At 40.0% G+C, this 23,133-nt stretch overlaps 1 protein-coding gene across 3 annotated transcripts in view; it reads right to left on the bottom strand.

Moving 5' to 3' along the window:
* The window catches only part of nphp4 (nephronophthisis 4), a 163,686-nt gene extending 141,064 nt beyond the window's left edge, over positions 1-22,622 (bottom strand). For 2 of the 3 annotated variants that reach the window (XR_003832558.1, XM_029436187.1), the window contains exons 1-2: positions 22,329-22,505; positions 21,550-21,687 (exon numbers count right to left, since the gene is read on the bottom strand). Coding sequence is in view for 2 of the 3 variants with exons in the window: in XM_029436187.1 (XP_029292047.1) it covers positions 21,550-21,687; positions 22,329-22,505 (315 nt within the window). In the remaining variant the exon portion in view is untranslated. Of the gene's footprint in view, positions 1-21,549; positions 21,688-22,328; positions 22,509-22,586 lie in introns of those variants that run through there. The other variant, XM_029436186.1, reaches the window with a different exon arrangement.
* Positions 22,623-23,133: the final 511 nt, after the last annotated feature.

Raw genomic sequence — 23,133 nt, 5'->3', positions numbered from 1 at the left:
AGAAAGACCGCACTAATTGTATACATAAGAAACATGCGCCATTGGAATAACTTGAAAGAACAAAAGAAGAAGAATGGGAAAGTGCTACCACAGTATCACAAACCATGGAATTCATTTTAATTGAATTTGGCTCTTGGCGGCCACATCATTTCAAGTAACAGCTCTTAAAATAGACATATTTTGACGTGATAAAAGTTAAAGGGCCGACAAAATGATATTTCATCAGTGTTATTGGCCTTGGTATATGATAGAGGTTGCATATCTATTGTGAAATGTGCCATATATATATATTTTTAATATTGATGTATTCGTAATAAATCACGACCATAACAGCATAAAAATGACTTCCGCTAACAACAAATCGATCACTGTGCCGAGAGCATCCACTTCGGCAATGTTCGGGCGATGATGTCACAAGTAGAACACAGCCGCCAGTGTTCGTCTGCGTTGAAACGTCCAGCAAAGACTGCTGTCAAGTATTACGAGAAAGAACAGACAACAATCGATCACCAAGGATAATTGGGAAGCGATGTGTTGTATGGGGATGTGGGGCCGTCTCCAAATCTAGCTTTCTGTGGCCAAAAGATGATAAAATGTCGCGTTTATGGACAAGACAAGTGCGTCAATGAAACCGACGATTTGTGGGCAGCACTTTGAGAGATCGTGTTTCGAACAAACTATGCTCGCCAAGGAAATGAGATTCAAAAAGAATTTAAAACTGAACGCAGATGCTGTGCCTACAATACTGCCGAGACCCCAGCCAACACAAGCCAGCACGCCGACTCAAACACGTCCACCGGTGCAGAGTCCTCCACCAAAGAGACGACGGAATGCATTCGCCAAAAGGGAGAGAGCGAAGGTAAGCCAGTGCTACTTGTTTACTGTATTTATTGTTTCAAGCATAAAGCCATAATCGGTCTCGGCCTACTGTATGTAACGAGTTTACCCCAGGCCCTAGCCGATATGTGTGTTATTGTTTGTAGTATTAATAACTTTAACTAATTACACTTCATTAGCTTAATTAAGTATAGATTCAATGTTTATAACAGGCTTCCCCATTTTATTCTGTAGTTTGAGTAAACTATCACCCTATTATTACATAGGTATTGAAACATTGGTGAATGAAGCCACTGACAGAACTGAGGATACCTGTATGATCAGCGACCATCTATTGGCCATCCACACTGGGGAGGAAGCTGTGTGTACACCCGTAAGTATACAGACTGTACGTCATCTGTACATTGGAGTTGTAGTACCAGTAGACCTGCACATGACGTGTTAAACATACAATCACCACATGCATGTACACAATTCATATATTTATTTAATTTGATATCATTGCGCTCTCAATCAATTCAACCACATCTTTTATTATGAATGTTATTAGATATTTTCTTTATGCAGACATGTATAAACATGCAATACAATTTCAAGCTGGTTTGAAAGATTTATTAGTAAAGTTGTGTTTTGTACATTTCAGACATGTCAGAAAGAAATTGCTGTGTAGACGGATCCCCCTCCACGAGGATGTAGTTGTCAGATGGAAACGTAGCACAGATCTTTTGAATGGCACATGATGGCATTCTGTGGTTCTTACCAAGTATTCCCCAACAAAATCTCACCGGCGGTATGCCACATAGCGATACATTCTGTAACATACAAGATAATACATGTCAATGGTAATCACTTCAACCTTATTTGCTTATTTATCTATGTATTCTGTAACTGTGCCAGAGTGACCATTCGACTTCCCAAAAATACATCAAAGTTTCTGAGCTCTACACATTTGTGCACACAAGTAATTTACTCATTACGTGGCTGATCACCTGATTGTTGTCTGTCCCTCTTTGAATACCTTTGGTAGGCTGTCTGCAACACCCAAACATCCAGACACTTTGATTTGAATCCTGGGTGATCTGTTATGCAGGTTATGTTTGCACCATGTCCCTCATATTCATTGAGTTCCTCCATGACATCCTTTTCTTGGCAGCAGCTCTTCAATTGCTTCCATAATTGTACAGTTTTCACATGTACACCTAAATGTACAAAAGAAGAATGGTAAGGACATGTACACAATATGCAATATCCAGACAAAAGGCCAATATTAACGTCATCTTAATGTCATACTATTTATATGCCTGTGTTTCACGACTCGTAAGCAGCTCATAAGCCTGTTATGGTCGTACGGAGGTTGGATCTATCTAGTAGCAACTTGTTACCCGTTTCACGTAAGTCTCGTAAAGTTACGACATCGTAACTTCCATGAACATCTGGTAAGTGTTCTGGCTACTATAGGCAGCCGTGAGACGGTCAGTATACAGACTATACTTTATAAACCAGCGCTGTCCTCCGGTCTGTTTGTTAGCTAATAGCTAATGCTTTATATACAGCTCGTAATAAATTACGTTTGACATCAGACAACGATAGAACCTCAACCGCAGACACTTCGAGAAAGAATCAAGTTATCAAGCTTTACAGACGTCGATGTGTCCAAGTAGAGAAGTAATTGAATATTTAGCGATCGAGCAATTTAGCGGACAACTAGTCGGGTTTATAACAATTCAAGGAAACCAAGCTATCGACTCGCTAGCAAGCTATCGATAGCTTGCGATCTATTTACGATCGAGGATAATGTTACGTTTTGTTATGATGTATTTACTATATATTGAGAAGTTCTATGAACTATAGTCAAATGTATATACCTGTCTGTGTTCTGTTGTCGCAGAGGATCTCCGCCAAATCCAGGATCACTGTCACCATCATCCACATGTTCGCTCCCGTCTGTGTCTCCATCTTGAACACTGTGTCTCGAGCTGCTCTGTTTCCACCACGTTAAACTCGCCCGCATGATCTAAATCCACGACACCGGCATCCTCTTCAATAAACTCTTCTTCTTGAAGATGCAACGAGTCTATTGACGACTTACTGTCACTCGATTCTGTGGAAATATCCGAGCCAGAGTCCGACATCGCCACGTCTGCCGTGCTGTCTGTGTATTCAACTGGTGGACTGTATTCTACTTGTGACGTCAGAACACGGCGTCGGGTGTTTCCGGTAGCGGCGATGTAAACATCGGTGGTCGACATACTAAATCATGATTTATTAAATACTGCGATCATTGTGTCATAAATAACACATCATTTTACACCACAAATAGCATTTACTATCATCAGTAGAAATTCATGTTTATCATTTCGTAGGCCCTTTAAGCCCGGACGAAAATGACATCAATTAGTTAATCACTACTGATTGGTTAGGGGGAAGCAAAATGCCCCTTCCCAACAAGACATGTGCTAAAATGAGCATTATGTCAGGAGGAATGAGTGAAGTTAAATGCAATGGCCGTTCAGTCTAATTATCAGGCAAAAAGATAGTTTGCCTCCATTACAATCATGAAACAAACACCGTAGAAATATTCACAAAGCCATTTATTTTTGTTGTGCTGCTTTTGATCCTCTGTGGTCATGCCACAAACGTTGGTGACAATCTCCATATTTGCAGGTCGACAAGAATTGACAGGGTTGACAAGAATTCCTGATTGGCGAGTGTGTGACATCACAAATATCACATTCAAGAGGCGGGTATTTCCCCCTGGTGAGGAGACTCTTTAGGATTATGTGTGTGGGGGTGACCTTCCTATTTTTACACAATTTCCGAGGAAGACATTCAAGCCTTTTGGGAGGCTGTTTGTAGTCTGTGCCAGGAAGGTGCAATTGTTTATAGACTCTGATCTGCCATTCAAATTGGAAATAATAACCAACCTACAGCAGAGCCACACTGATTTACAAGCACAAAGGCCTGAATATGATAAAGAGACCCACAAATTCTCTGTGATCCATTGGTCTCCGAGCACAATAAAGCCTGTGATTTTTCAAAGCCATAAAGAAGAACATGACAGTGTCAACAGAAAAGAAAATGGCATAAGTAGACATGAGCTACTTTGAAATGCAGAGCCAATTTCTCCCAGACCACTGTGGCAGAGCCTGATCATCTTCAACCCCAGCTATCAGCCAGCACAGAGCAGCATATTCAAATTCAAAACCTCAGAGGCGTTCTTATTTCGGTCAGTCTTTTATCTGTGTGCATGGTGAGTTTAAATTACTAGTGTTTCCAATGCAAACGGGAAACGTAGGAGGGAAAGATTCAAGATTCAAGATTTAGTTATTTGTCTTGTTTGCTTGTTGTTATATAGTCACCGGACTTGCCAGCAAAGAATGTTCCGATTCACAAAGTAGCTCATAAACTGGTGCGTCTGCGAAGATGAAAGTCTTCTGCTGGAGGGGATTCAACATTTGCACATTTTTGTGAAGGCTTTATCAACACGGGCAATGAGACCGTGTGGGATGAGTAACAATGTCTGGTAGCTCAACATAGAGGCTCTCAATTTTTTTCAGGAATCATTGTCTAAGGAAACTTTGAGAGAAAAGTAATTTTAGGAAATCTTAACACAATATCTCTAATCTGACAATTTTTGGGACTGAACATTTATTCTCTGTGTTTGCTGAGCTGGAATTCAGGCAGATATTCGAGCAGCTGCAAACACTGACTGAAAGTAAAAATATCCCCATCCCAAGGTGCATGTCATTCAGTATTTATGGACCGAAAACTTTACTTTCACTTGGTTTATTTATTTATTTTCCCTCCAACCTTAACTCCTAAATCAAAGTCTCATCTGTGACTGAACTTCTCTTGAACCTATCCCAAGCTGTATTAACAAGACATTGAGGGGAGGGGGGGGGCATATCTTCCATTATGTTCCCCCAGGTTAGCTCCCTCTGTGATGATGTGGAATTTGCATTGTGGTCAAAAGACATTGTCCCCAGTCTCAGAGCAATCCAAACGTGGACATTGTTCATGATGAATTTTCAATTCAAAAGGTAGAATGTCCTTTTCATCTGCTTCAAAGCTTTGATGTGCCTCCAAATTGATTCCGTTCCAACCAAAAAATATATATATATAAAAATAAACACCACATCCCAGCGGAGAAAATATCTCTCAATTTACAACAATTCAGATTTTCAAAGGATGTAGTCAACGCTCAAGAAAACAGCCATGACTAGTTATGAATATTTTGAGACAGACAAGCTGAACTGAGGATGAAATAGTGACAAGTGTTTTGAATAAATATTTTAACCTAAATTCATGATACATGAGCTGATTTGAACAGTTTTCCACGATGGTACAGCATTCATTAGCTGCATCTTCTTCCGCCCCACACGGTCTTTTTCCAGTACAAACTCAGATTTCTTAGATAATTAACTGTACCGACCGAGTTGGGAGGTTGCACTGCAAATACCAAATTAATGTGCTGTAATGTTTTATATGACTTGTGCAATTATTCTACGGTGCAATACTCTTTTTTCAATAATTTACATATTGTTATATATTGTAGTACAAAGTGCACTTTTTCTACATTTGATTTTATTCTAAAATGGAACAACTGTGCTAAAGGATAAATAACATTTAAAAATAGCGTGCGCCAACAGAAGTCAATCGAGTTTTGTTTTGAATAAGTTATGGATATACGCAAATGCTGAATTAAGAACTTTTGAGTAAAAGAGGATTACAATTTTTGAAATGTTACACTGTTACGCCCTCTCTATGGAAATATATTCAAACGACACTTACTTTAGTTTCCCTGAGCAAAGCTCCAAATTTATACCGTTTCAAGACCGACATAATTGACTGCACATTTCCCTCAGAACTTTACGTTAAGGCGATTCCTGACGCCACGGGAGATGTCATTGAGAAAACAGCTTGCATCGGCAGCAATGCCAGGCGCAGCATATGTTAGACCTAATGAGAGGTTATACTGCGCAGCGACTGTCAACAAAGCAGTAATCGATTCTCGCAGGGGTAAATATCCCCCCCCCCCCCTCACGCACACAATTTGAGTGAAGAGGGGCGAACAACAATGGGATGACATTAAAACATCATCAGCACAGAGGCATGTAGCTTGAAGTCACTGTCACTACCAACAACCAGCCTGTCTGCAGCTTCTGGGGATTTTACTGAGAGCCCTTTGTGGGTGACAGAGAACTTAACTATAACAGGAAAGAGGCAAAAGAAAGTGTGAGGGAGCTGTTGTGAGACATTAAAACTCTGGTAGAAAAGTGCAAGAGAGATAAAGGGAGACGGTTGTGATGGTGTTTCTGCCTCGAAACCATTGTAGATCTGTCGCGTAGTAAACTGGTTTTATTTGCTATGGCGGCAGGTAAGAAATGTATCCTGGTACAATTGTGGAATTCACTTTTATTATGCTGCCTTTGAGACAAAAATCATGTATTGTGGTGTGAAGGGGGACATTTTTTTGACAAATTCTATAAGCCTGGACAGTTTAAGATAATTACACCATCTAATTTATTGCATAGAATTAACAGAGAGAAAAAGTTAAAATATATATCTAGCAGTTTTAGTACTACACCATAACTTTGACTTATCGTCTACTGAAGGGTGATAACAAAAACTGTGGAACAGCATTAATCAGTAATCAGTGATTTGTAATGTGTAGGCTTATATGAAACTTGCTTTTGGAAAATATGAACAAAAAACGTGAGTATAATAGCTTCATGGAGTCCTATTAGTGGCTGTTGGTGCTAAACAAGCAATTATGAAGCTCTCATAGTGCTATCATAAGACTGTAAAAGCTGAGGCTAATTCCCCCTGCCCCCTCGAGGTGGTCATTCAAATGCCTGACTTGTGGGCAACTGGGCAAGCACTGAAGGGGCAAGCACTGAAGGGGGAAGCACAGGCATTGCACAAAACAATGAGGCTGCAAATGAGCATTGGTTTTGCATAGAGGTCCACAGCAACTGGAGTGTAATTGACAGGGCCCTGTTGTTTGACCCCTGGAGGCTTCCCAACAGAAAAGCAAACAAGGCATTTCCATTTAGCCAACACGCTGGTTGGGAGGCTGGGAGCACTTGTCAGCTACCGGGGACTTAGATAACATGCCAGCTCCACATGTCTGCATGCCCGTATTAACTATTCACATGTTATGCATGTATCTGTATGATTGCATGTGACTGTGTGTGCACGTGTCTAAGTGAGTAAAGGTCGCCATCATACAGCATTGAAAAACACACATTACACAATCCGGCTTTAATGCATTATATAAGTGTACATGTAAGTGTGAGCTCCTACTTAGGTCTATATCTACCATAGCTCCTTTAGCCTAAACCCTGAGACTTTGTAGTTAGAGCAAATAACCTCAAAGGCCTAGAAGTCCTATGAAGCTAAGCAGGCTCATGCACTCGGGAAGATTCTTGGCTGTAACGCTTTGATACTAGTTTTCGCAGCATAGCCAACGCCTTGAGGTGGAGGGAGAGGAGAGGGGGGTCGGGGGGGGGGGGGGATACAGCAAGTCATTTGACAGGCACAGGACTAGCAGGTATCAGCATCACAAATCCTCTCTGTGTGAAATTCTGTGACCGTCACAAGCATAGGACAGATGAGCGCAATGGCGGTGTGGATGATAGAGAGGCAGAGAAAATGACAGGGACGGAGGCTCCAGGCTTCCTTGTGGCCAATAATGTCAGCGGGGGCAGATAGGACTGAGTATGCATATGTGTGACTGTTGAGTCGAATAGATTTTCAACGAGAGGTCCTGATGTTAAACTGACCTGTGGAAAAGCTACCCAAAAACCTACTTCGAAATAGCTTCAGTAGCTGTTTAAAGTTATCTGTAGACTAAAATAGTCAAAAAGAAAAAAGAGGCCGTCAGAGTTGGCCTGAATTAGACTGAGGATCATTAATCCCAAAAAGAGAAAAGGAAACACTGGCAGCAGCATGATGCTCCACAAATTAACAAACGGAATAGCAATACATGTCCCACAATCAATGTAAAGTCATAGAAAGGAATTCCAAAAATAAGTCTCAATTTGTTTTAATATAATTTAGACCTGTGAATACCTGCCACCAATCTCTAATGTTTTTCAGCAATTAGGATATGTCTGCTACTGTTCTCATTAATGCTATGTAGGTGGGTTCAAGAATGAACACACCATCTTCCTGTGCCAGACCCAGTTAAATAGCAACAGATACATTGCCATAAAAATATGGTGATGACAAAAAGTGTGAATGGGATAACGTAGCACATCTAGTTGTTTTAGGTCAGAAAAACAACTCTTAAAGCAACCATTTGTTTGACCAGCATGGAAAATGTTACATCGATGCTCCATAGTGACTGCTAATCGCTTCTGTGTCAACTGAAAAACACCTCAACGGGACAGACATGTCAGTGATTGATCCGGACAAAATAACGCCTCCTCCCAAAAATTTAAACACAATGTCTGCTGGATTAATGAAGTTCAATGAAGTGGCAAGTACTCTGATTTTCAGGCTACTCTGGTCGGGTCTCAGTTACTAGGAACTGGGTGGATCTGTGAAGACCTATACTTTGGATTATAACACTGTATCTGAGGCAGAGAGGGTCTCATTCACTAACTGGGCAGCATCTCTCGCTGAATAGATGTTGAATTTAGATCCTTTGAAAATAATGCCTACATCTTACTATGACCATTATACACTCCTGAACCTGTATATACTATACACGGGGGGCATTCTGCAGGATCAGGACAGAATAAAAAAAAGGTAAAAGGTTCTTTCTCACCTGAGTGACTGGAGCGAGGGAAAGAAAAAGAGGCTTGGACTGCATTAATGGAGACAGTCATTGTGTCCCCTTAGGTGTGCAATGTGGCTGAAGTAAAAAAAAGAAGTGGTTTGATATAAATGTTTATGTCATAGGGACAAAACAGAGCGAGGAAAAAAAACAGAGAAAAAGAAGATGTGGAGGACAGGGAAAAGCTGATTTATCAGCCAAAGATGAGAGGACTGAAGCAATTATTGGAGAAACAGCCCAATTATATGGAATCGCTCGAAGGAAAGAGGGTGACAGTGATGCGATTTTACATCCAGCAAAAAACTTTCATCGACCAGTATTTCTCTTTTTTCAGAAATCTCCATCTGAGGCTATTTTAGACGACAGAGAATGTTTTAAAGCCAGTGAAGCTATTAGAAGGTGACCCACCTTGTCATTGTTGATGAGGATTGTCCAGGCCAGCAGGTATACAACCGAACCTCAATACTTTCGTGCAAAGCTGGTATCAAGTGACAGAGTCATAATTTAGTTTACTTACCGTTTGATCTGATAGTTCCTGATTGAAATACTAATCATAATAATGATAATCAGACCTAGTGGGTATCGCCCACAATTAAACAGTAAAGAATTAAAAACCATAAGTAGAAGAATACAACATAAAGATCCTGTACTGTAGTACAACGTTATCATGATGCGTTCAAATGTTATCTGATCAAATTTAGATTTTTTAGAAGCAATATGAATTAGATATTAGAGGGGGAATAATGGTGTGAACAAAAAAACTGTCTGCAAACAGTATCAGAGTGTATGTTTAGGTACACTATTGTTTTGATTTTTACCTTTCTTTCTATTAGGTCTCGAAATTGTGGAATTTTATTGGTATTGACTACTAAAAGTCTGGTATTGTGACATGCCTGCGTCTGAGTTAATTAAAAATGTGTTCACACAGAGGTTATTTAATTAGTTTTCACCATAAACAAAATGTGCACAGGGTGTCATCAGATGTGCGTGTATGCAATGCAATCCAATTGAATGTGTTTGTTTGTAGAGAAGTGAGATAAAAACAGGTTGTTGATAAATTTAAATATAGCATCCACCAACATAAGAAAATAAAACATGAAAGTTCAAGACGTCTCCAGATCTGCTTACTAGTTTTTAAATGGAGCTTTAAACCCCATCTCACAATCTTCTCTTTTCTCTTTATATTGCCATCTGTAATCGCAGATGCAAGGCCGGATGTTTAGAATAGAGCACAAAATTCCTTATCTCTAATTACACGATACTGCAGCAGCAGCAGCAATTACAGTTTATTGGTGTTAAATTGACCTTTTGCTTCCATTTCAACTCACAAAATTCACTCAAATTGATGATCCACTCTGTGGGTTTGTAGCTGATGATTTGGGTCCAATGTCAAGCCAAGCAGCAACATTAAAAACAAGACCAGCTCAAGCAGGAACATGTTGTCGTAGTAGAACGACACAGTAGAAAGCTCGTATTGTGAAGCAATAAAAAACAATTGTTGACTTTACAATAAGGAAAATTATTATTATATTAAAGAGCTTTTCTATCAGTTAGGTTGCTTGGTTGGTGACAGAGATTAGTGGGAAATAACTATTGTCAGCTATATTGTGGAACAAGGGGAACGCATTGAGTTATTGAGTGTCCAAAATGGAAATGGATCATCTTCTGAGGTGCACAAATGTTCAGCTGAATTCATGGCAATCTGTCTTTTAGTTCAGAGGTTTTCAAAGTCTGAGACTGTGGGTCTCCCCTCAGAAGATAGTGATAAAACAATATGTTGGGAAGGGTCACCAGAATCGTCAGCTAACATCCTCTAAAGACTATGCATGACTATGCTTCAACCAAACAAATGTTTACAATTCCATTGTGTATGTGAATACAAATGCTACTTGAGTGAAAACAAACCTTTTTACCTGTAAGAACTCTGAGGTACAATATGAAGAAGACAGACACTGACAAAGATGAATAATGGCTTAACTGACTCGGGTATAATAGACGGTCCTCAAAGCAGAGGGAATATGGACTCTGAGTAATATGTGTCCTGACAGGTTATATGCCCTGGATCATAGCCAAGGCTGGTCTGAGACGGATGAGAAATCAACAAGATGAAAGAATAGTAGTAGTGCAGTAACTCTGACATTTTCCTTAAAGCTAGTTTCAATGACGAAAAATGACCAAACCCATCGTCAGCATCGACACTGACTCCAGTTTCCATAATGCATGCCTGCACACAACATAAACCTCCTGATCAGCACAACTCCCATAACCTTTTCGTTCCTCGTGTTTAGCTTCAGTGCCTCTGGTGTTCGCTGCCTTGTCCCTGAATCCAAAGATTCTGTATTCTACAACATCCTCAGATTTGCCAACGACAGATCTCCGTGCTCGCCGGGTAAGGTCTCAGTTTGTCACCCAGGTTTTGGTCTCCTGACATTTTGTAAATCCTGTCGGAAACGCCTAACAGACAAACTGCGGGTACCGACTGTGAATGCTGGAGATGCATCACAATAAATGGAGGAATGCAGGAAGTATACAACAATGAAAGGACTGGAGGAACACTGCCAGACTTCAGATTCAAAAAGGTATTGTGACAAGGTATATTTCAACTGGAGTTGATATTGACATGTCAAAGCCCTGGAACAACAAAGTGCAAGACAGACGGAATCTCTTTCTCTCTCTCTCTCTATCCCACACACAGACAATGGTGAGCCCTGGGTGTGTGTGTGTGTGTGTGTGTGTGTGTGTGTGTGTGTGTGTGTGTGTGTGTGTGTGTGAAGGGAAAAAAGGTAGAGATGGAAAGAGAAATGAGATGGAGATGGCACAAGTAAGAATCAAGTCGATACGCACCACTCACACAGACCTAATACCTCCTTGAGGCTCTCATCTCTCCCTACTGTCACCTCAGCAGTAGCTCTTGAGGCCCTTGGATTCCCTCGATCACACACACACCTACAGTAAATATCTGTGTATAACTGGGTGTGCCACTCCAATGTGTAAAGCTGTAAAGCAGCAGCTGCTCCGCTAGATGTTTGGTCCCCTTGGGAGGTGAAATATTGATCAGTTCTCAGGCAACGCAGCCAGGCCTGCGCCCCCACCGTACCCATTTATAATTAAAGTGTATATATTTTAGTGTAGCATGCCAGTTGGGAGAAGGAATTAAGCCCCGAGGTAAGCTGTAGGCCTGTCTTTGCTGCTGTAGCAGCTCCTTTGTCCATCAATCATGTGGCTTTTCACGAATGCTGGTTTCATTGGCTTGCTACATTTATGGAGGAAGTGCCATGCCTTGTAAAAAGAGAGTGGAAGACAGAACATAACAAGACTCAATATAGGTTCATGTTCTACTGCTGGCCATTTATCTGCGCTCGAAGCAGTTCAAAAGAGGATTCCTTTGGGCCATTTTGGGCTTGTGACTATTCAGTTCATACAAAAATAAACTACAGTGCCTGTGTTCATGGTAATCAAGCAACACGTTATGCAGTTCAAAGTTATGGCTCGTTGATGTGTTGTATAAGAGTTTTGAACAACAATGGAGCTATATGGCACAAAGTAATTGGCTATATCAGGCATTGGCTACACAGCCAATTCTTGGTAGTAGGAGAACATTCTTTGTCAATAGTAAGAACAATATTTCCATTTTTATCCTTTAAGACTAACAGTGATAACACATCCAGTTCTTATTTTTCTTTCATAAGAAAGGTCTAAATCTACCAACATATTTGCCACAGTGGTGGTAATGTTTACACTTTCCTGTAAACATGCATTTGCGTACATGGAATATAAGAAATGATAGAGAAATAGTACATACAGTATACACAGACAGCTTTACAAGCAAGTCACGAGAAACTGAAAGATTGACTACACAGCCAATCATACAAGCATGAAAAACTAAATAATACCACAGCAGTGGCAGCAATACAGTTGTGCATGAAACACATTGCGCCACAGAGCAGGCTGAGCAGAAATGCGTGTCCTGATTAATATTAAAATCACCTGCTGCTTAAAAACGCACAGCTCATGAAATTCTGCTTTAAAATGTGTTGGTTTACAGACAGCTAGAGCGCATACACAGTGAGGCAGCACAGATTGTCAGTACTGTATGTGTGGTGCAAGTGTGTCACTAACTTGACAGTCTCCTAAGCTTTCCACGTGCATAGAACAGATCAAACCACCTCAGTTACGGCAGTTATGCAAGTCTATAGCAACAGTTTGAAGAACCCATAGGACAAAAAGTGTTATCCATGCATTTGAAATAAAAGGTTGCACCATTTGAGGAAACGCCACACACACAGTCTACAATAGTAAACAGCTTATACTGTACACATTAGTATATATACAAACATCACAAAGTGTTTCCCCTACCATTGTCTTGGAGGAGCGCCGCACCCCCCCTGAAATTCAAGGTGTTTTTTTTATATTCACAACTTACTTTTCACATTGAACAGGTGCTCTTCTATTAAATAAAGTAAACGCTTATGTTATTTATCTAATTTATGTGCACGTTTCAGAGTTTACAGCGTTGCTTTGCACATTCACTCCTCCGCTGTTTTGCGAAGGGCGGGGCTTCGCTCCAGACAGACACAGACACACACACACACACATAGACACACACACAGAGCGGAGGAAAGGAGAGGAGAGAACTATAAATAAAACCTTGCCTTGCGCACCTCACCCCGTCGCACGGACCGCAGTGCCCCCCCCAAAGAAATAAACCTAGGGAAAACATTGATCAAACCATACATTGTGCACCGTTACAGCTCTAGTCAGTTCCTCAACTGTCTTTTTACCTGCAGGATACCTGACATCAAAAGTCAAACAAAAGAGAAGATAAACACTATCAGTAACTATACTGGGATCGATAAAATCCTACTTATACCTATCCCTAGATGTCAAAAATTTAGAAACCCTGGCATGGTTACCAGCAGAAACATCACGCCATGCTGTCCATAATCTGGAGGACAAACAGAGAAGTAGCATCATTCTTAAACCAGCTAAACTAAACGTTACATGTTTAATTATTGGGCCACTTCCATCACAGATGTGTGCTCGTTTTCAAACCCGAAAACATCAAAAAATGTAAGAACATAATTTATTCTCTAATGGTTATTGAACACAACACGAACGGAACGTGTCATCACACGGTCATGTCATGTCAAAAAACGAGACAGTCATTAACATCAGCGAACGCAGCGTGGCGAGTGTAAAACAGAGAAAGCTGGATGCAGAAGGAGAAATGGACGAACGATGATTTCTTTGTGGAAGTAAAAGCTCAATGTGTCTAGTTTGTGTGAACGTACTTGCGGTGATGAAAAATAATCTCGACCGTCATTACTGCACGAATAATGCCGAACTGCACGAGCTGAAAGGAGGGGTGCGTTTGGATAAAGTTAACGCTCTTCGGCGGAGTTTGGCCCAACAAACAGCTCTCTGCAGAGCGTAACATGCACACATGGAAAGATAGAGAGGTAGACCACAACACCAAGAACAGACTGTTCCACCACTGCTGTGCAATTATCACTGACATTTACAATACTCACTTTATATAATTTGTACTTATATATATATTTTTTCTATTTAATTATTGTTTACTGCCACTTTACTTCATATGTTCTTTTGCTGTGACAAGATACATTTCCCCGTTGTGGGACTAATAAAGGATTTCTGATAAAACAGAAAGATACATGGATAAAAAAGTTGCTTTTTTGCACAGCATGAAAGAAAAGTGAAATGAATGGGCTGCGTCTTAAACTATTTTTGTAGAGGTTATGAGATCAATAATTAGTACGGCCCTCGAAGGATGTTGTAAAAATAAAATGGCCCTTGATAGGAAAAAGGTTCCCCACCCCTGATTTAAATGAAGCGTTGACATGAGAGATAATCTTGCCTTTATATAAACACTGGAGAAAAGGGCAGAGTTTCTTCCTGCGTGACAGCTGAATAGAATCACAGGTGCAATCATACGTGATAGACTAAACACTGTGAATGTAGCACACGACAACAAATAGTCAAAAGAGAAGTTTTTCTTCAGCTGAGCCAGCCTTTCTGGAGTATGTCTCCTTTTAGAAAGCAAGCCAAAAAAATGGGAGGGGTAGAGGCTTTAACTGCAGCTTCGTTACAGCACTGACAGCTTAAATTTGGCAACATATTGTACGCTTTAAAGGAGGAACTTGTGCTTTGCCGGATGAATGTCACTGCTGCCACGTATTCCTTACTCCGAGCCCCAGTTTGAACCATATGGGAATCTTTTACTTTGAAACCAGTTTGCTCTTTAGAGAACAACTATTCAAGAAACAAAAGCGGAGGAATTGCATGACTGATGTTCAAATGTTTTCCCATCGGTGAAGCACTGTCTTCTTGTGCTTTGAAGTCGTGTAATAAGGCTGTGTGTGTGCATATGGTGGTGAGGGGTATTATTTTCATAACATTGTGGGGACCAAGAAATGTTAGTCCATTTTACTATGGGGCTCCTTTAGTTGAGGGTAGGGTTAGGGTTGGAGGGTTAGCATAAGGGTTAGAATAGGGATAGGATACAACTCCGAACAGCAAGAATCTTGCAAATACATTAGCTTCAAATAGGTGAAATCATTTAAAGTGCAGTACAATAGCTTTAACTAAAATAAAGTGTGTGTGTGTGTGTGTGTGTGTGTGTGTGTGTGTGTGTGTGTGTGTGTGTGTGTGTGTGTGTGTTGTGTGTGCAGGGCTACCTACGTCATGCCAAACAACATTTGGAGACCTAGAACATACAGAGGTTGCACGGACAGGAACAAAACTTGGCCTTTTCTCCAAAGCCCTGCTGTCGGCCTGATAATGTTGCACATATGAGAAGAAACCACTGGCTCCCTGGGAAGGCAGAGAGTTCAAATGAAGTGATCACAGTGAGAGACAATGCAGAAAGATGCACATTTCTCTCTGCTTCCTCCAGTCTCTGAACTCCTCCGACTGCGCTGTCTGCAGCACAACATTGCCCTCTACTGCCCACAGTTTTCACTACCTTAGACTGAGAGCTTTGGAGAACATATCTTAACAGTTGTCAAACTCTCTGAGTCATGATGTGAAAAAACCCAGCAATTTGAGAGAAAGTGCAAGTAGTCTGGGGGATGTAGGACATAGTGAACTTTGTACCATGATGAAAAAAAAAGGGTATTGAAAAGACAAAAAAGGGACTTCACTCCACAGGCTGTTGATTGACTTTGCTTTATAGAGATGTTTTTAAAAAAGCCCTGTGGCAGTGGGGTGTGGTTACAGCACCGGCTGCTGGGGAGAGACGAGAGTGTCTCAGCTGGAGATCAGACAGCTGGACAGACTCGGGTAATCAGTCATACAATATAAGCTTGGTGATAACCTGGTTCTGGTCTCTTGCAGTAGGCTGGATCCAGACGAGTGACAAGGAGCCAGAGCTGTCAGAGTGTTGATGTGTGAACGCTTTGGAGAGATTGTGTTGCAGCGGGGTGTTTTTGTTTGGCCTGAAAAGGCTACCGTGCAACACCATTAAACTGTTTTAATGTATTTACCGAACATCATTCTCCTCCCGTCATTTTATCTGGGCGAGAGCAGGACTGTCTCACAAGCACATACACAGAATGGCACCTGTTTTTCCTCAGTATCAGAATCCAATCAAAGGAAATGTACAATAATGTAAATTTCCCATGATGCATCCAATTATACAGACCTAAATTCAATCAAAGGCTTACATTTTCTGTGTGAATTTATTGGGCTATACGAGCTGCATTCCATACATAAAAGCAGCTTTGACAAGATTTGAAAGCCATAATAAAGAATTGACAAAGAAATCAAACAGTCCCCAGATGTGCGCTCTTCCTTCAAAATAAAATTTTTTTTTATTAAGTCAGACTTTACAACTCATAAACAACTCGTAAAGCGACACAAAAAACAACAGACGTCGTCATTGTTAAAACGTCGCTGCTCGGGAAGAAAGAAATGCAAAGATAAAGCAAAATAGATTCAGTAGGCGCTCCCTCTTTCTCTCTTTAATCACTGTGCATCTTTACTTTTCATCCGGGGGGCTTTGTAATTTTCAACACGCTACTGTAACTTAGGAGAGGATTCCCCCTCTGACATTATTTAGATATCAAACAGCAATTTGCCACTCATAAACACCCGCATGAATGCGAGTGCATCAGGCCAAATCAAATAAGAAAGCTGGTGCAGCTCTTGCGGCACGACACATAGAGGGCCAGCCCCACTTTATCATCCTGATAGGATGTGATGTGGTTTATATCATTACCCTGGATGGATAATGGGATTTGGACGCTTATTGGGATACCAAGTGGGTTTTTATGCAGGCTACGACTATAATGGTGGATCAAAATAAGGCCATACACTAAGATATTGTTCGATCAAAAGAACATTGAGCAGAGGAAAGGAGAGAAAACAGATGGTGACACAACTGGAAATCAGAATGTGCCATAGCCATGACTCATTGGTGTCTCTGTAAAATAAAGACTTATGCAACACACCGCATCTATCAGCCAGCTATAGCGCACAGTATTCTTTCCATTAAAGAGAGTTTCTCAAAAATAACTTGTACAACGGCTCACAGCGTAAGCAGATCAGCATCTTCAACATAGGAGGCTACAGATCAGCAGTGCTCTGACTCGATCATAAACCAGTGGGTGGCTGGCCTCCGACCACGATGTTCAGAGGCCTTCAGATGTATGATTGAGAGAGAACACAGACATCCAGCTGTTCCCCAGATATCTGCTCAAAAATAGCATAATGAGTTGGAAGGGATGGTAAACAGGATGCTGGGAGACACATTGTCAAGGGATGAGACCACAGAGGCGCATTTTGTAGTTCAAAACCCTTTCACAAGAAACTCCTCTGGCGGTCGCAAATGCGTTTGCATTTGACCCTGGATTCCGGCTAAATGAGATAAAAGAGGGGATAAATATTTGCTGCTGGAAGTTTTCTTCTCTTGAACTGAAGGGCAGATCCCCAAAAATGTCTGGATGAAAGACGGCTGCAAAATGAAGTGAATTTACGTATATGAAGAGGCAGTAAAAGTCTTACTTGTTTTATCGTTCTTCCTCCCTTCCCACACAGGTAAATGATTGCTTCTAGAGTGAAGTGTATAATAATAATAATAATAATAATATAATATAATAACTCACCACAGTGAGAGGTTGCAGTTAATGTTACAAATAAATTACCACAAATAAAAAGAGTAAAGTTCTTCTCAAAAATGAACCAGCTCAAAAAGTCTTATTTCTAATGTTTTACTGAAAGGTACGTTGAATGACTCCCCATTGTCAGTCCTTTTAAGCCCCTTTGTTTTGACTCTTTAAGAATTCCCTGCTTTCATTTGCTAAATTGAAGGAAAGTGTGTCATAGTAACATAATGTTATTGGTTGAGGGCGGTTTGATTGCAACTCTGGTTGACTTCCTGCCCTCACTGGTTGTTTTGTGTATATATATATATATATATATATATATATATATATATATATATATATATATATATTAATGTCACTGGGAGGCTTTATAGGGCTGGGTATCAAACCTCAATACTCTTTAAAATAAAAAATCAAATCAAAAGCTGCCGATGAATGAGCATCATGAATAAAAAAACAAAAATAATTATATTACAATACGTTACTGGATTTAAACATATGGGAGTCATCATAGAGGCGCTATATATTTTTTATATTTGCATATAATAGGATGTAAAAAGACTTTAAACATTTAGAATCAAATATCTCTGGACAACGACAAGTGGTAAGGTGTTTCTGCTCTTGCTTGTTTAACTCTACTGCTTTTGGAATACTTTTTCTTTACCACAGGTATTAGCACTGCGGCTTATACTAATCTAGTATAAAAAAAAACATAATCAATTCAACATAACTTACATTAGGAAACAAGATTTAGAGTTATAGTAAAATGCATTATAGTTTCTTTTAATTCTATGGCATTCTTGACCAACAGTGAAGAACACCAATATTTTTTTTTAAACTAGTGTGGTGCCCTAGGTTTACAGAGTTAAATCTCATCTCTTCACATCAGACTAGAAAAACTGATTGCATAGTGATGCATAAAGGGTGGTTTGAAGCCATCAACTTTACCCACTGCAGAGGAAACAAGCTGCCAAAGCAGCATGGACATGGCGGACCGGAGGGTGACTCGCTAAACAAAAGAGACCCTTTCAAGTAGAATGGATACCATGAAGATAATCTGATTTGTGTCTTATTTCAATATCAGTGTCGTATATTTTATCTTCCGTAGCTATGACATTCTCTTTAGCATTTTCAAGAAGTAATTGGATATTTCATCATCAAAGCATATCTTTCAAAGAGTACATCACTCAGTTTGACCTCAAAAAATTGTTTCTTTGTTCCCTTTGTAAAATGATGATTACAGAGAAGAAACGAGTCGAAGAACAATGATTGGGGAAAGTGAAAATGAAGTGCAACAAAGTGAGACAGTTAACTGCTGCGCAACTCCAGCCCCACATTTGTATAAAACTGCAGGCCAACGTCATTCACATGGACTCACAGAAAAAGGTACATGTCTATATACCAATCCCAAGACAATACACCAGTGAGTCTTGCTTGTGCAGAGGAGCTCAACCACAGCAAAAATATTACCACGCCCAATAGTGGGTATTAACTTACAATAAATACTACAATAAATACATGGAATTGCACCAGATTAACCTCAAAACCATCCCACCAGACGTCATAATTTGCTGTTGATAATGTAGCCAATAAACAAGAAGCTAGAAGTGAGAAGGAGACAAAACTTAAATTAACTGTGATTCAGACTAGCAGTTGACTCAAGACGTCAGCAGATAAAAGCAACTTCCTGAGCACAGCAGCATAAATGCACTGATCAGCCTACTACTTAGATTTAACTTTAACTTTAACACCAGTGGTACGCCTACAATAAAATGAAGATAGTGTGATACTGGAGGCTCACAGTTAAACTTTTATCTTGTAAAATGAACAAATTGTAACATGGGGTTGGAAAGCCTGGCTGCCTGCCTCAGTGTGTGGCAGTGTAACCCTATGGCGAAAGGCTCCAAACAACTTAGTGGTGATGTTTAAGGTGATTGATAGATGCAGTTAAGCCAAATTGTCCATTTTGAATTCACTGGGCTTCTTGCAAGTTTTATGTATTTGCTGTTAACAAACTGGCGCTGGGTCTTAGCGGGGCTGCTGAACCTGTTGATTGGGAAAGTTAAACCTATAATAACAGTGTGCTAACAGAAGGGTTTGTTCTCTTGAGTGGATGAGCAGAGACATAATGAGTTGCATCTGTGAACGCCTTAAAAAAGGAAGCAGACATACTGCTATGGAACACATTAGATGTTGAATTATTGTACCAGAGACATGCTGATTGCAAATCAATCAAATGAGTTTGCTAACATCTGGTCAGTGGGAGTGTGAAAGCTGAGAGGGCTGAGTTGAAATAGCAAAATACACCAAAGACTACACAATGTCTGCCAGCCTTTCACAATTAATTAATAAATGTAACTTTTAATTGCCCTACACATCCTTTGTCCAGTCACACACATGGTTATTTATTTTAGCTGATTAGACTTCATCTAAAAATGTATTGTCACATTACACCTTCATAATAGGAATACACACCTCTATTGAAGACAGCACAACAGATTCACTCAAGTGTGCGTTTCAGGTTTCGGTGCAATTTCCAACAAGATTTGCAACTCAATGTTCACCTTTATCCAACTGGGACCGAGCAGTTGGGCTCGGTTGGTCTAAGAAACGCTCATGCACTGTGTTTGGAAATTCAGAAGTTAGTATTTTTCCGTGTTTCATCACTATGTGAAGTACATTATAACATTATCAAACTACAAACTGTAGCGTCACACTCATACACTGTTTAGATTTGTAATCCCTGATTAATATTTATTTATTGTTCTCATAACACAAGTGATCACATCCGTTTTTTTATCCAAATGTGCAGGCGAATTTACGATGGAAATGTAATATGACCGTACCTTAAAGACTGTGTGGCCGCGTATACACTGTGCTCTCCTATTATTAGCTGAAGTTAGGTGACGTCACGTAATGTTAGCTTATAGCTCTACCCGACATCAACCTGGGCAAAAGTCTAATTAACCAAACTGCAAACACCTGTGTGAGTGTACAAGGTCTTTAGCCAACCTGTTTTTACAATTAACTGTTCAATTTGAGCGATGGCATCCTACATGAACACATAATTTTTCTTTCTAAGTTTTGGGGTATCGCAGTGGCTTCTGGGGTTAATACGTATAAAGTTTAACATCTCTGATTCAATTCAAGGACATTTTATGTAATGGTAACTTTGTTTCTAAATGAGTTATTTGTTTGGCATTAAGCTACTGCAATTTATTTTTATCTTACTGACACGGATACCGATATGTCTGCAACAAGCTGATAATGGCCGATTTAGGTTTGGGCAACATGACGATATATACTGAGTTTTTATTTACCATTTATATATATAATATAATATGCATATTATGTCATTGTGGGCTGATGCAATTTGTATTGTATTGATAGTTTACTACTGAAAAATCCTCTGTAATAACTCTCATAAATTGTTGCCTCATAAAAATATGCTATTCTTCAACTTGCTGATTGAGGAAAATAACTGGAACGATGGGACTTATTGGATGCAACTGGAAATGACTTATTGGCAATCAGGGCAGTTTGTAACTCGCTTAATTTCAGGCTGACAACGTTCTGAAGAGCGCAGCAGAACACAGTCCAATCATCAGTTGCTAATTGAAAACATTGAGTGGTGGAGCTTTTGAATTGGTTTTAATGAAATAATGGTTGTGCTAAATTCATGTAATTTATGCTTGAATGGGCAGTGATTTCTCTATATAATCATCAACCTTATCAATACAACATGAGGAGTTTAAAATAGAGCCTCCAAACTTAACAGACAATCACAGCTGCATGTGACGCTACCTCATTGAAGGAGATCTTGTTAGTTTTCATCCTCTTGGGTGTGCTCTTCCAAGTTTTCCCAAAGAAGTGCTGGTGGTTTCTATCATACAGGGTCACTCGCAGCTGGTAGGTCACCCCATGTTCCCCCTCGGACATCTCCTGTAAGGAAAAAAAGAAAAACACCCACATTAGAAAAGTCACAGGTAATCCTCAATATAACAAATATAAAATATTTTGATTCCTTGAAAAACTAAACCTTAAAGTCTTCCAATTTATTAACATTGCTCGACTTGGCTGTGTAATGAGTAGTTTCACTCAAGATCCAAACCAAACAAATTCTACATGTAATACACCAATTAACACATACTCTACAAACATCTCAATTCATTTGAAATGTTTATTTCCACGAGACAATTATGGGTTAAGATTAACTGCAGTGGTGTTTGGTGGATTATCTCTAAACCGAATTTACAAGAGCGTCCATAGCATGTGTACACTGGTATGTTGTAGTGGTCAAAGTAATTGAACGGTTGATCAAATGCTAAATCACCTTTTAATTGTCAAACTTTTTGGACGGAGTTTTGCTTGATTACTTCAGACGCACTGTGACGTATCATAAAGGGGCGAGATGCTATAGGCCTTTATCATATATTTGCTTAAAATTACAGCCAAAAGTCACACTAAAATTGTAAACTACACAGACTTTAGTTGCATTTACCACCACTGCATTTCTGCCATGAGCAGAACTGTTTCTAAATCTTTACCAAGCATGTACAGTAGTGTTAGCTGTGAGCAATCACCTGCGGGAGGTGAGCTGCAGTGAGCCGGCAGAGGCTGAGCTGGAAGCCGTGGGACTGGGTAAAGTGGCTTTCCACAGCTAAACGGACTGCCTGGCTTGGCGGAGGAACCACCCGGCTTCTTTCAAACACTTTGCTCCACCCGTCCGCCATGGTGGATATGTCTTCAGCTTTGACCATGTTCTGTAGTTAATGGGAGAATGAGAACGACATTGAAATGCAGACATGCAGCGTACAACCTGTGAATGTTGTTTTTCTCACCAGTTTAGATTTTCAAACCCGCGGCCGCCATATTGAATTCAGACTCTACTACTCGGTGCAGTGGGGTTAGACTAGTAAATAAATGATTGTATCAGCAGTATTCACGAGTAAAGTAAATGATACAAATAATACAGACTTAACATACGTGAAGAGTTCTTATGCAACGAGCCGTTCACACCGATACTGGACATCTAAACATACATTTGCCATATTCGCCTTTAAACCTAAACCTTTCATTTGGTATTTCCCATCGGGCTGCATCTGTTGCTATGGTAATGTTCACTTTGACATACAAGTCTACAGTTCTCCATAAATGCAACAAACAAAACAAATGATCCACAGTTATTTCAGTACCATATGCTTACAAGAGTGCAAATTATATACTCACTTGTTTTAATAATTGTTTAAAAGATAGAAATAATAGTATTCCTAGTATATGTAGCAGGTATATTAATAGTAGGCTACTGTATTGATATTACAACAGTCAGTGGTGACAGGAAACAACCACCTCATTTAAGATTAAACAAAAGGTAGGCCTCTGCAGTAG

The sequence above is a fragment of the Cottoperca gobio genome, chromosome 7, assembly GCF_900634415.1.
Source record: "Cottoperca gobio chromosome 7, fCotGob3.1, whole genome shotgun sequence".
In the NCBI taxonomy this organism is placed as follows: Eukaryota; Metazoa; Chordata; class Actinopteri; order Perciformes; family Bovichtidae; genus Cottoperca; species Cottoperca gobio.
The sequence above is the reverse complement of the archived record's forward strand: the minus strand, read 5'-3'. Positions and strand labels throughout refer to the sequence as shown.